The 14,284-nt window shown below is 39.2% G+C and overlaps 1 protein-coding gene across 2 annotated transcripts in view; it reads right to left on the bottom strand.

The window, feature by feature from the left end:
- Positions 1–13,748, bottom strand: part of PAWR (pro-apoptotic WT1 regulator) — an 87,399-nt gene extending 73,651 nt beyond the window's left edge. For both annotated transcript variants that reach the window (XM_045553314.1, XM_045553315.1), the window contains exons 1-2: positions 13,542–13,748; positions 12,436–13,073 (exon numbers count right to left, since the gene is read on the bottom strand). In XM_045553314.1, the coding sequence (XP_045409270.1) occupies positions 12,436–12,921 (486 nt within the window). In that variant the 5' untranslated portion in view covers positions 12,922–13,073; positions 13,542–13,748. The remainder of the gene's footprint in view (positions 1–12,435; positions 13,074–13,541) is intronic.
- Between the last annotated feature and the right edge of the window lie 536 nt (positions 13,749–14,284).

Here is a 14,284-nt window from a genome sequence, read left to right as displayed (position 1 = left end):
ATAAGTGATTCTGGTTTAATTACTGTTTCTGAAATTATCGTGTAACTCAAGATAATAATAAGCTCCCCTATGTACTCCAACTGAAGACACTAACAGTTAAATAGACACAAACTGAAAACATGTTAATAAACTATATTCTACTACAGTGTTCCAATGGTCTCACATATGTTGCCATACTCTCCACAACTAGAGTATGGCAACAACATCCCAACTATCTCCTTACCTCTATTTTCTCTGCCACTGCCAAATAGCTGATCCTATCAAAATACTGCTCAAGTTCTCCTGTAGCCTGACACACATAGCTGAAAATCTTCAGCCTTGTTTTTAAGATCCTTTACCATTCTGTTCCTCCAATTTCACCTATTAATATTATTTCCTAATATAAATCCTGTACCCCAATCAAGCTGCTAATTTTCATCTTTGTACCACTGCCTTTTATATTTTCACAGCCTGAAATATGACTCTCTTCTTCATCTGTCCATTTCTCATTAGTCCTTTAAGATCCAGTTCAAATCTCACTGCCTCCACAAAACTTCCTGGCCCCGTTCAGTCCTCTAGGGATCTTTCACTTCTCTCTACTAAGAGTATGACCTAACATTTTATTATATACACATTTTTTAATGTTCCATATTTGTCTTATATAATTTTATTTCTTTAGATTATAAATTACTTCAGGACAAAAATTTCAGTTTGCCAAAATCCTGGCAGTGCTGATAACAGAACAGATAAATCAACTTAGATGTTCAAAAAGCCTAGTACAGTATCTAACATGTACAATGTACTAAGAAGGTAGTAAATGTATGGTGGCCATATTAGAATATCCAAATTATGGAATATTCTGTAATCATTAATAACAAAACAGCTATGATGTTTGTAAGATGTTGATAACAAAAAGGTTATAAAAGTATGTGTAGAATGATTAAATTTCAGGATATATAAATATATTTATTTTATGTGCATGCCTAAAACTAACCACAAGAATTATATTCCAAAATTATAAAGTAGTACTTTTCACTGGATAGCAGAAATCATGTTTATAAAGGAAAAAAAAGTGATAACATCTCTGCTTTAAAAAAAAAGCTTAAACTGAAATAACATTCATGGCATAATCTCAAGTTTAAAGGTAGGTTATAAAAACATACATGGAATATAATCCCAATGTATAAAATAAAAATGGAAAAAAAAGTGTCAAATTTATAATCAATAACCTATAGCTAATCCCTGCACAATCTTAGTTTTGCTGTTTTGGTTTTTTTTTTTAATTTTCTAAACACTATTCTTAAAATATGGTTTGGAGAAGCACTTGAGTTCTTGTAAGATACTAGTGGGAAGGAGGGAGGTAGAGATGAAGAAAATATTTGTACAAGTTGAATGAATAACTCATAGGAAAAGATTCAAAAGTAATACCATCCTTTAGCACCTGTATTCTAAGTTGCATTGGAAGAATTTGAGAATGGAATAAACATCTATTAATACATTAAGTGCAGAACAAAGTCCAAACTCAAGGATAATATTAAGCTATAAACTCGATGATTACACTCAGACCAAACTCTGGCAATTTAATTTCATCATAGTTCCCCACCTCCACTCCATCCTCCCCTGCACCCCCAAAACGTCATTATCAAATTTCTTCATTACACAATTATTTTTGTAATCAAAAGAAACCACTTGGTACAACTTTGTTTAGATCCTATCTTCTAATTTCTTTTTAACCCATGTGGAAATTTGGATTTATTCTATTACGTGCATATTACTTTTACCGTATTTTGTGCTATCACTCCTGAATAGATGTTTCTGAACAAAAAAAACCTTTTAATGATTTCTAATCAGACAGGCAAAATTTTTTGCTTTCCAGAGCAGTTAGAGTTATTGTACAAACCGGTATGGACAGAGGAAGGAAGTGCCCAGCCAACAATACTAACAACAGACTAAACAACAGCAGAATAAAGTTTGAATTCCTTGGCATAGCATTTGAATCTACCACAATTGGTCCGTATCATTCCTCTTTAACTGTTCTCCATTTACTCCCCACCAAGAATTCTCTGGACATCAGTTTCCTCTGTTAGAACATATCCTGCTTACTTCCCACAATGATAACCAATGTGTGGGCATTGGCACCCAAACAGATCTGGAGTCAAAGCCAACCTCTGCCAGAATGGCCTTTGGGCAAGTCATAGCTTCTTTGAGGCTCAACTTCCTCATCTTGTAAAAGGATGAATATAAAAAACCTACCTAGTGAGTTAATGTGAGGATTAGGCAGAATGGATGGAAAGCCCCGTGCACAGTGCTGGGAATGAAGTAGGCTTGGAATATAAAGCTATTATTTCTCAGCTCTGTGCCTCTGCACATTTCATTGGCAACTGGAATGTTACTGTCTCCCTCTCCACTTGGAAAATACTTCTTACCAATAATTAAGACCTAGAGCGTAAAACCACTTCATCTTATGTAAGACCTTCCTTGACTTCCTTAATTAGTGGCTCCCTTTTCTACGCTAGTTCAGTACTTTGTTCTTTCCTCCATCATAGTTCTTATTATATTGAATTGTAATTATTTGTTTTCTCTTTTTCCCTGAAAGAAGACAGAAGTTCCTTGAAGACTTAGTGAATATCTTTGTATCACCTAACACTGCGCCTGGGGCACACAGCAGGCACTCAAACGTTTCTGAAAACACCAACTAAAAGGGAATCTAACAAAATGGCATGGCATACAGGGTAGAGGAGGGAGGAGGGCAAATGCTACACGGAAACCAAATAGGATGAAAAGAGAAAAAGAGCTATCACATTTGGCAATCAGAAGGTCACAAGCAAACAGAGAGATGAATTTCAACAAAGTAGTAGGAACTGAGCAGTGAAAGGGAAATCAGCAGGTGAAGACACTGCCTTTAAGAAATTGAGCAATTACGGGGGAAAAAAAAAGCAAGCTGAAAGTGAAGCATAATTAAGGGAATATCTCTATGTGGTAAGATAAAACAAGAAACTGAGTATTAAGAAGGAATAAACAAGATCCCTGATGGGGAGGCAGTGTTAGCTGGGAGAAGCTGGGGGAGAGGAGATAATGCTAGACTCACCTAGAGGTTAAGAAGGTTGAGGCTGAAATGCAACTTAAGTTTTGAGGTAAAAGTAGTCTGAGAAGACGATGGTAATCTTTTTAAACAATAGACTAGATTATCTCTAAAGACTTTCCCTACTCAAAACATCGAGTTATGTAATTTTTAATACCAATGAAATACCTTCCAAATCTACCCCTTCCTTTTCTACCACCATTGCAACTATTATCAGATATTCACATGAGTATTCTCACTTCTCTGCTCCCTATCCCTGTCTCTATATCATTACTTGATCTTCCCAAGCTGTTGCTTTATATGTTTTTATAATGTTTTTCATATTTTAGACAAATTAATGGGAACATAGATAGATATGTACAGTTATACATATACACACTATAACATTTAGAAAATGTGGATTTGTTCCAGTGCAACTAATACATTACAGTTGAATAAGCTGAGCATAACACTGATTTTGCCTTTGTTCGTGTGCAAATGCAAGAAACACTAGGTAAGCACAGAAAACTGTAACCCAGCCACACAGAAATACATCATACACACCTCAAACAACTGCCAGTCACCTCACTTCACTGTTATGAGCCACACCCTTTCACATCTGGTGTAACACTTTAATTTCAGATCACCCTCCTTCTATTACTTCACAATAACTCACAAAGCTGCAACCCTTTTGACACCTACTTTTATTAAAAAACTTTGGGTCTTTTTCAAGGTAGTATCATATTATTGTAGTATTAATGTATGTTCTTAACCATTTAAACTGCTAGTCTTTACTAGATTTCTACCTTTTTACATACCAATCACAAAGATTTTGAGTGTTATGCTCCTAAAACCCCATTTTCACATATGCCCTAAAGTTCTAACCTTTCAATTTTGAGTTCTAGGAACGTATACATTGAGTTATATAGCATACATACATTTATAATTATTGCAGCTCTGACCACCAATTTCCCAGTGAACCAATGGTTATAGATGAGGTTAAAAAGGAAAAAGAAAAAAACAACCCTGGTCACCCTTCACAATTACCTTAAGCTCCTAGTACCTAGAAGACTCTTTGAAAGACCCAAATACTTAAACAATGTTTCAGGAAACATGACATATGAAAAGAAATAAATAGCTGTTTATCCAAGACAACTTATTTATCTGCCAATTCAAAAGCCACATAATAGGACAGAGAAGCAGTAGGGTCCTTTCCAATGAAGTAATGCTTAAGTATTTTAATATCAAACAGCACAAAACACATCCATTCCTATTTTTAAAGTAAGAATAACAAGAATAAAAATATTCATGATGAGTGGTTAAATATACACACAAATCTATATTTATGGTGTGGTTCCATTTCTTATGTAGATACACAGAAATAAGATTAGAAACACAAATATTAACATGTATAACAGGTTTTTCTCTTTTCTTAGACTTATTTCCACGAGGGAACTACAATGAACACATTACCTTTTTATCACATTACTTTTACCAACAGAAAAAAATTAATTTAAGGTTATATAAATTTGATTTGGACCAACTTTTTCTTGCATTATAGGATACAGAAGTCTTATCAAGAATTCAAAATCTAAAAGTAAATTCTTTGTTTCAATATAATCGTACTTTTTATTCATATTCCTCAAGCACCATCCTCTGCATATCAATTAATCCTATTCTATTCTTCATAACTGAGATTTACATTCTTTTTAAACACTACTAAAAATATTCTGAAAAAAACTCCAAAAATAGAAAATCAATTCATACTTTATATAACCTGCAAATTCTCTAAGAAGTAATTAAGTAGTTTGTTTATATGCCAGCAGATAAGCTTAGTCTGAAAAATATCTTTTTCAGTTAGTTGTATTACAAAACATCTGTTTTAGCTCGTATTTCAAGCTGTATATTTTATTTTTGTTTATCCTACTCACTTAGTCCCCTCTAGAGTTTATTATAAAGAGCCTGAAAACAAATTTTTAGCTGTCACAGAATTGTAATCTACAACATAAATTCTTTTATTTCAGCAAACCCTAACAAAATATAACTTTTCAGAATACAACTGCCCTATTTCTTTAAATTCAACTACATAAAATGAGACCACTATTGAAAAATACATTGAGACTCACAAAAATTTGTTTAACAGAATTTCTAAAAACTACCACAGGCTGAGCATGGTGGCTCATGTAGGTAATCCCAGCACTTCGGGAAGCCTAGGCAGGAGGATTGCTTAAGAAGCCCAGAGTTCGAGAGCAGCCTAGGCAACATAGCCAGACCTCATCCCTACAAAAATTAAAACAAAAAAAATTAACTGGGCATGGTGGTGCACACCTGTAGTCCTAGCTACTCAGAAGGATGAGGCAGGACTGCCGGAGCCAGAAGTTTAAGGTGGCAGTGAGCTATGATCGCACCAGGGCACTCTAGCCTAGACAACAGAGCAAGACTCAGAAAAAAAAAAAAAAACACCACAGAATAAACATTTACCAGTCAATTGTCAACTCACTGCTAAGATTTGAACTTACTGGAGATATTTCTACCTTTGAAGTGTATAAGCAGCAAAAACTTTCAGAAATTAAATATTCCCGTAATTTCATTCACACATGGTGCCCAGTGTATTTTTAAGTAACCTAAGGACAATGTGACAGCTGGCTGAGGCTTGATTCTACATCAGTAGGTATATGGCTATAATATAATTGCCTAAGACTTAAACTGAAAGTTGCCTCAGCAGTTAACCAAATATGTTAAATTCCTAGTCAAGGACACCTGCAGGTCTAACATGTAAAATTATAAACAAAAGGAAAAAAAATTCTTGTACTTGGTAATAGTTTGCTAAGACAGTCAAAAAAAGTTTTAAAAGTTTGAATTGGTAATTATTAAATACAACTGATAAACATAAGTATATACTTTCTCTAAAAAATGTGTAAAAATTAAAAACGAGTAGAAGTAATATTCTAATTATACATTAAGTGTTAGAGGTTTTTTTCTGTAGTCTAGGTTTCTAACAAACTCTGGACAAGAAGCAAGGCAGACACAACATTTCGCACTAAAAATATGTCATTACATAAATGTTTAAAGTGCTTTGAATTTCAAAGTTAACTCAAGTCAAAATATCTATAGTGTTTAACTGGAAGGTACCAACCTCGCAAGAAATTTCCACTGGACATCAACAGTTACCAGTGTAACCTATACAATAATTACAATTTATCATTTGGACATTTTTATAACATTTTCACAAACATTAGTTTGTTTGATTCATATAAGAATGCTGCTAGATGATCAGTATCATCAGTAAACTAGTACAGGGTATTTAAGTCAGTTCTTTGCCCAAACTTTAGTGTGTACAATAATCAGTTAAGAACATGTGAAAACGCAGTATCAAGTAACCCCCACCTGCAGACTGAGGTGGATCCCAGAAATCTGCATTTTAAATAAACAACACAGGTAGAGCTTGGTACAGGTGATTCTCCCCCAGCCCCAGGCACAACTTAGGACACTGATTTAAGTAATATGAATAAGGCTGTAAGCAGTCTAAAAGTTCATTTTTTTACTCTGTATCAATGTTCTCAAATGTTTAGGTGATAAAGCTCTGCAGATCTTCATGAAAGAGATGAAAGTAAAAATTTAAGTAAATTTAAAGTATTATATCCAGTTAAATTAAATACCTCTTATACTAAACTCTAGTACAAACAGATGATAGTAGGTATCCAAGTTTTAAGAAACTTAAAATTGGGGAGATCCTACCATTTCATTTTCTTTGTGAAATGTGGGAAAGGCTGATATTAAATTATTTTAAGTTAACAGTTTCTCACAGTTTGAATACCACCTCACTTTACTGAGTGGGGAGCTAAAATGTAGATACTGCAAGTTCTAGGAACATAATAAAAAATTAAGATGTAAATATAAAAGCACTTAGAGCATAACTGTGTAAATACACTAAAAACCATTAAACTATACACTTTAAAAGGGTGGATTTTATGGTATGTGAATTGTATCTCAATTTTTTTAAAAAAGAAAAAAAGCACTGAGAAAATTTTTCAAACCCTAATATTTAAACATTATATCAACATTACTATTAAATAGTATAATTATTTTCTGGCCTACATCATAGGTGCTAAAAACCAACGTACATATAATAAAGAGCATAAACAGGCCACTAGATTGATAATGATTTTAAATAAGAATTTTAATGCCACTGTCTATATTTGCTCTTAAATTTTTCCAATAAAATGCTCTCTCATTCATCTTTTATAAACAGAGCTATTTTTAAATTCTACAGTAATACACTGACACCTTACACTTTACCACTAAAATTATCTTTGTATTTCTTGAGACAGAGTCTTGCTCTGTCGCCCCAGCTAGCACACAGTGGCATCATCACAGCTCACTACAACCTCAAACTCCTGGGCTGAAGCTATTCTCCTGCCTCAGCCTTTCAAGTAGCTGGGACTACAGGGGCACACCACCACACCTGGCTAATTTTTTTCTATTTTTTGTAGAGATAGGGTCTCACTCATGCTCAGGCTGGTCTCACACTCCTGACATCAGCCTCCCAGAATGCTAGGATTACAGGCCTGAGCCATCTCACACGGCCTCTTTGTATTTCTTAAACTAGATATATGGTATATAATACATCGAAGTATAATAAGATAGTTAGTTATTAAGCACCAGACTGTGAGTGCAGACTATCTATCTATAGACTTATTACAAATATGACCTCAAGCAAATAAGTAACCTACACTCTCTGCCCCACTTTTCCACAAGGCTAGGGTGAGAATCAAATGCACCAAAATATGTAAAGTGTTTAGAACAGTGCCTGGCACTTAATAAGCACACCATAAATGTCATCTACTTTAATCATGTAATTATTATTTTTATAAGAAATGGCATCTCAGCTCAGACAACTCATTACAAATCCTGATAAAATTAAAATTTCAATTTACTTTACCAATGAGCTCAAACATTTATGAACTTAGGCTTAATATCTTATTAAGCAGCCTCAGTGTTTACACTGTAACTACCCATTCACGAGTCAAATTTCTCCAGCTCTGAGTCATTATTAGTTTCTCTCCTGACTCATCACATAGAAAGGTAGACAGTCTGGAACATAATGGGAATACCAAAAGGTATTTCTCAATCTACCTGGATTTAAAAAGTTTACTAAGTGGAACTTGTCCTATATAATGTTCAATAAATATACTAAATAATTATGACCTAAATTGTGCTCACTTAAAAGTGCTTTCTAGGTATTAAATGCTCCTTTATCCTCCCTTTTACTAACCTGAGTTCAAACTATGGAGTAGCTGTTAAAACACCATCTTGACGTAAAAACAACGTATCACTTAAGTAAAATCTAAGATCCACGTTTTCTGACCACTAGCCAAAAATAAATTTACATTTTACTGATGGCCTGGTGTTGAAAATTTTGCCAAGCAAACTACAGAAGGTCAGAAACAATCTCTGAGCCTACAAATTTGATTAATTTCTGTTCAATTCCATACTTTTGCTGTTTTCCTTATTCAGATATTGAAATTATTTAAGATAACCTTTAATAAAAAGTTATAAAAAAAATCTAGGGAAATATACTAAATAAGGCAAGGTAGGTTAACTCTTAAAAACTCTCCTTTCCCTAGATGCACACATACACAAAAAACACAAAAACATTTGAAATATTATTCGGTCACTTTCTGTGTAACCTTGAGTCATTTAAGCTCTAAGCCTCCATTTTCTCCTCTGAAAATGGGGATAGAAAGAGTAACTGTAACTACCACATGGGACTGCTGTGAGCATTAAGCACTATGCAAACCAAAGTTTTAGATACTGTATACGTTAACTTTTATAATTAAACCAAAACCTCAGTGCCACCCCTGCCTATTGAAAGATATTTCCTGTGGTAACCACCTCCATTAACCCATTCATGCAAACTTACCCAATACAGTAACTTCACACGCACTCTGAGAATAGGTATAACTGTCTAGGAAGCTTTCCTTAACTATTCCTCTTCTTTGAGTTAGGTACCCTGCTCAGGGACTAAGCTATACCTATCACTCTACTTATCATATTTCCTTGCACCATTTGAGAGCACTCCGTAGGCAAGGCCTTTGTCCTATTCATTTCTGCACCCCATACTGCAGCCCAACTTCTTAACCCTGACTCACATTAGAATCACATGGGGAGCTTATAAAAACATTAATGCCTGGGATCTATACCAGACCCATTAAATCATAAAGAGAGGAGGGGAGAAGAAGGCAAGAAGTCAGCATGGGGAATAGCAGTTTTTAATATCCTCACATGGTATCAATGTGCTGCCAGAGTTAAGAACCACTGCACTCTGATACTTAAAATACTATACAGTTATGTATACATGTACATATGTGAGAATACATGTATAAATATACAGGTAGAGAAAAATATATAAGACTCAGGACAAGACTCATCCTCAATAGCTTTTCCCAGCCCAATCATCTCTTCCCTTTAAACACACATTTCTAATAATTAGTTATATGCTGCATTAAGATAGTTTTTAAACTGTTAACTCAGTTTCATGTAATTATGTCTTATCCTTCTTCCTAAATTACAGCCATGCTCCTTGAGAATATATACTGCCTTATTCTTGTTTTCTCCAGTGGTTAGGATAGTGCCTTAAACACAGACATATAATAAATATAATATTTGACCTGATAAACACACACAAAAATTATTGGCAGGAAGTATGTCATGACCAAATTATCCAATTCAGGCTAATTATTACCAAAAAAGTAGAAAAAGTAAAAATTAAAAGTTTTTTTTTTTTAAATAAACCTCTTAGTAAATGAGAACTAAAATTTATCTCATTAAAGAGCATCTGGATATTTAAACTTTACAGACATCACACGCAGCATCCACCTAGTTTCCTACCTCCCAAATCAGCCTGTTTCAGTTTTGACCTGCTTCCTTGCTAAAACTATCTTCTAACTGATTTCAGTATCTTTAGTTGTCAGGTACCTTTATAACAATATTACATAATGCTTTGTAACTGGTTAAATGAGTTAAAGTCACAAAGCATATATCACATACCTGTTTAATAAGTATTCTTGAAGGATCTTAAATGTTTATCAACCATTAAAATAGGCTCCCTCCATACAAACTACATGTTAATCTACTAAAGTAAACTTGGTTGGGAATACCATCTGAAAATAAGAGCCTTATTCAACATTAGATAAAATACAAATCTACTCCTGAATACTGACAGATAGGTGATTTTCATTCTTTTACAGTATTTTCATACCTGAGAAGTTTGTAAAATGTAATGTTACTTTTTAAAACAAGAGTGCTAAATTATATTACACAAGAAAGTCCACAGCAACTGGCATTCCCACTGTTGAAACTACTAGGAGAAATGGCACACAATTCTAAAAAAGCAACAATCTAAAGACATGAAATGGTTTACACCTTTATATGTATATTCTACTACCATTAAAAGAGTCTAAAAGACTTAAGTTGTTTTTAAAAAACTGAATATATGGGGAGGCACCCAAGAAGTATGTCTGTTAATTACATATTGTAGTAAGATTACCATGTTTTGGGGGGTCCTACAGCTTGCAACAGATAGAGCCATAGTTACCACTAAAAGAAAGCTGCACTCAATTCCCTATTCAATAAAAAGGTTCAAATTCCACAGACAAAAAAAAAAAAAATGGTACCCTGGGTTGTTTATTTTTAAGAAAGATTAAATTTAGGAGTTGCCAACACCCAAACGAAAAACATTCCAGAGTATTAGACTCAATTGTAGTAGGGAGTCATCTACATTCTCAGCACTATGTTCCCTTACTCAAAGCAGGAGTGTTAACAAAGGATGTTTCTTAGAATCTCACAAGATACACCCTACTTATTTCGCAAACATTAAAAAAAAAAAAAGTTTTTAAAAAATAATTTTAGCACAAACAGCCAAAAAAAGTGAAGTTTAATATCTGCCAAGATATTTCCCAAAATAAGACCCCTGTCAGATGAACAATAAGCAAAAGACTGAAAATGACAAATTCTTTTATTTGAACCATCAGCTACTTTTAAAAATAAAGCTGAGGAATGTAGCTTTTCCACAGCCTTGTCTTCAATTTCCCCTTAATGTTCATATTTTTAACTAAAAAAAAAAAAAAAACCTGGTAATTTGATTACCACTCTTATGAATTCCTTTTAAAGCAATTTAATGAGTAACAGATCTCTTGTGCAAGTAGCAAGCCGCAGAGGACAGTCTTTCTGGCTGATAAAAATCTCTCTGAAACACTCACATAAAAATATACCCTAAAAAGACACACATTCATTTTCCAGGTATGGAAATCATATTAATACTAAAAATCTGGGCATATCTGATTCGCACCCTATCTTACTGAAAATACTTTTACTTAAACTACAATTAAAGTTAGTAAATTCTTAATAGTTATTTACTAGGAGGCAAAATTGAGTAAATTAGAAGGCCAAGAGTAACCAAAAAAAAAAAAAGAAAAAGAAATGAAAACCTAAAGAGCCAACGAGAAAAAGATTCTGCTACTTTGGGTCAAACAGGGTAGGTGAACCAATTCCCCAAACCGGTGAGCTACAGTAACCAGCACTTGCTTGGGATTGTCTTGTTTCTGGTAGAGGGAGGTGTGATTATACACTAAGTGAAAATTTTTACCAGTCACTCTATTAGGAAGATGCTGCTGCTCAAAAATACCAAAAAACAAAAAGAAACAAACAAAAATCCTCAAAACCCTAACACAAATGTTTTCCAGATACAGTACTTAAACACGTGAGGAGATCGTCTTAGCAAACAGAATTGTGGGTTGCTACAACATCCCTATTGTCCTAAATATCACTGAGGAAAAAAGCTGTGCGTTACTGGAGAGCATAATTTATAAACAGTCAATTTATATATGAATTAGTGCACACATTCATTTGGATATACTCATTTTGGGTTCACTGCAAGACAAACCTGTCTTGGCTGTTGCTAAACCCACATTTTCTTACAGATGCTATTAAACACTGTTAGGAAAAAAGAGATAAACTATCTGATAACTTGAGACCAGACACGTGGGAAACTAGAGTAGGTCGTCATCACCATTAATCAATTTTTCTAACTGATCAAGCATAAACAGACAAGTGTAGGTAGGCAAATCCTAGAGTCACAAGTTGTCCCTCTAACACGGTAAAGGAGGATCCTGGGTCTGAGACCTCAGCCAGGAAGCCTGAAAAGCACGTGTCCTACTTTGGATTTGAGGAACTTCCCAGGAAGCATTTGTTCAGGGTAAAACTTCATCACCCTCTGCCTGCCGAACTCGGCGAAAGGATAAAAAGCCCGAGCCAGAGAAGGCAAACTCCGGGCCGCGGAGCCTCGGGGCGCTCCCGGGAGCAAGACAGAAGGCGGTGGTCCCCGCCCGGCTCACCTCCGCGGCGGGGATGTTGACCACGCCGGTGGAGCGCCGCTTCTCGCGCAGCTTCCTCTTCTCGATCTGCCCCTTGCCTTTCCTGGCGCTGGGGCCCGAGCTCTTGCCCTTCTCCGAGCCGCCGTCTCGCTCCTCCTCATCGCCCCGGGGCGGCGGCGCCCCCGAGGCGGCGGCGGGGGGCTCGTCCTCCGGCCGCCGCGGGACCGGGGCTGCGCGGGCCAGCGCGGCGGGGCCGACCGCGCAGTTCACGCCCCCGGGAGCGGGGGCGGCAGGTGCGGCCGCGCCGCCCGGGAGGTTGTTGTTGAGCTCGTTAGCCGCGGCGGCCGCCGGGGGCTTCCCGGAGTCGCTGCCGCCCCCTCCCGGGGCGGCCGGGCCCGGGGGGTTCTGCTTGGCGCGCATCTTCTCGCGTTTCGCCTTCCACTCCTCCAGGAAGTCTGTGGTGCTGCCGCTGAGGCCGCTGCTGGTCCGGTAGCCACCGGTCGCCATATTCCCAGCGGGGCCGGCCGGGTTCTCACCTCAGGCTGCCGCCCCCACGCCGGCTCCGGCCGCTGCCGCCTCTTCCTCTCCGCGGCCCGGAGGATGCGAGGGAACGACCTCCGGGCGCGGGGCGGCCGCCGGTCCCCCAGCAGCCCGCAGGTCTGAGGGGAAAGACAAAAGGGGGCGGGCAGGGGAAGCGTAAGACCCCGGCCCGAGGGTCTGCCCCTCGGCCGCCCCCTCGTAAGCCCCCCGCCCGAGCGCGCCCACCCGTCCCCGCTGGCGGTCGCCGCCGAGTCCCACCCCGCAAAGTTTCTCCGACGCACCTACACGGCGGGCCGGACGGTCGCCGCCCTCGAGGGGAGGAGAGAGGGACTGACCCCACCCCCCGTCCCCGCCAGGGTCCGTGCCCGCGGCGGTCGGAGTACCAGGGCCAGACCCCGCCACCTGTTGGCTCGTCGCATCGCCCCCTCCCTGCTCCGGCCACCGCCGGCCGGAGGTCCCCGCCGCCGACACCTCCATTCCCGGCGTCAGGCGCAGAGCCCCCAGCCGGCTCGCAGAGGAGGCGGGACCCAGCTATCCGGCCGAGCCGGGAGGGGACGGGTGCGCAGGCGGCCCGGGCAGCCCCTTACCTCGGAGGAATCTGGGGGGACGAGGCGCGGGGCTAGGAGTGGGCGCCCAGGTGAGCCGCAGCTGCCGCGCGCAAGACGCCGCGGCAAAGTAGCCGTCCGGAGCTCGCGGCGGTCCCGGGCTGGGAGAGAGAGAAAAAAAGAGGGAGGGAATTCGGGGCGGGAGGGGAGCCGAGCGGCGCCGAAGCACGGGCGGAAAGGGCCGAGGCGGAGCGCTGGGGGCGCGGCGCGCGGTGGGGAGGGTCGTGGCCGCCGACGCCCCGCCCCCGGCGCTCAGGTGCGCGGCGCTGCGTCCCGCCCGCCCTGCGCCCGCCGCCAGCCGCCCGCCGCCGGCGGGTTGGCCCGCGCGTTCCTGGGCTCGCGGCCTCGCGGCGCCTCCGACTCCGGGGCGGAAACAGCTCCACGCCCTTCTCCCCACTCCTCTTCTCCGCCTTTCTCCTTTCCCACCCCTCTTCCTTTTAAGTACAAGATCGTATTATTCCAGGGAAAGTCTCGAATGTTGCTGGCTAAGGGGGAAAGAGCGATCAACTTGTGATGATTCAGGGCATGACTAGTCAGGATGAGAAAATACTCACGAGCCTCTTTTCCTAGTCTCTGTCCCCTTTTCCCATGTACTAGGGTGACTGCTAGGAGAACAGAAAACTGAAACAAGCCCGGCACCATCCTGTGAAAACTGTGGTGTCCTAGTGAAAAGCCTTGCCTAAAAGGAAGGGCTTAAATTGTCAGTGAAACATCAAGATTTTACT

This window comes from Lemur catta, chromosome 6, assembly GCF_020740605.2.
Source record: "Lemur catta isolate mLemCat1 chromosome 6, mLemCat1.pri, whole genome shotgun sequence".
NCBI lineage: Eukaryota > Metazoa > Chordata > Mammalia > Primates > Lemuridae > Lemur > Lemur catta.
This window is presented reverse-complemented; position numbering and strand designations above follow the sequence as displayed.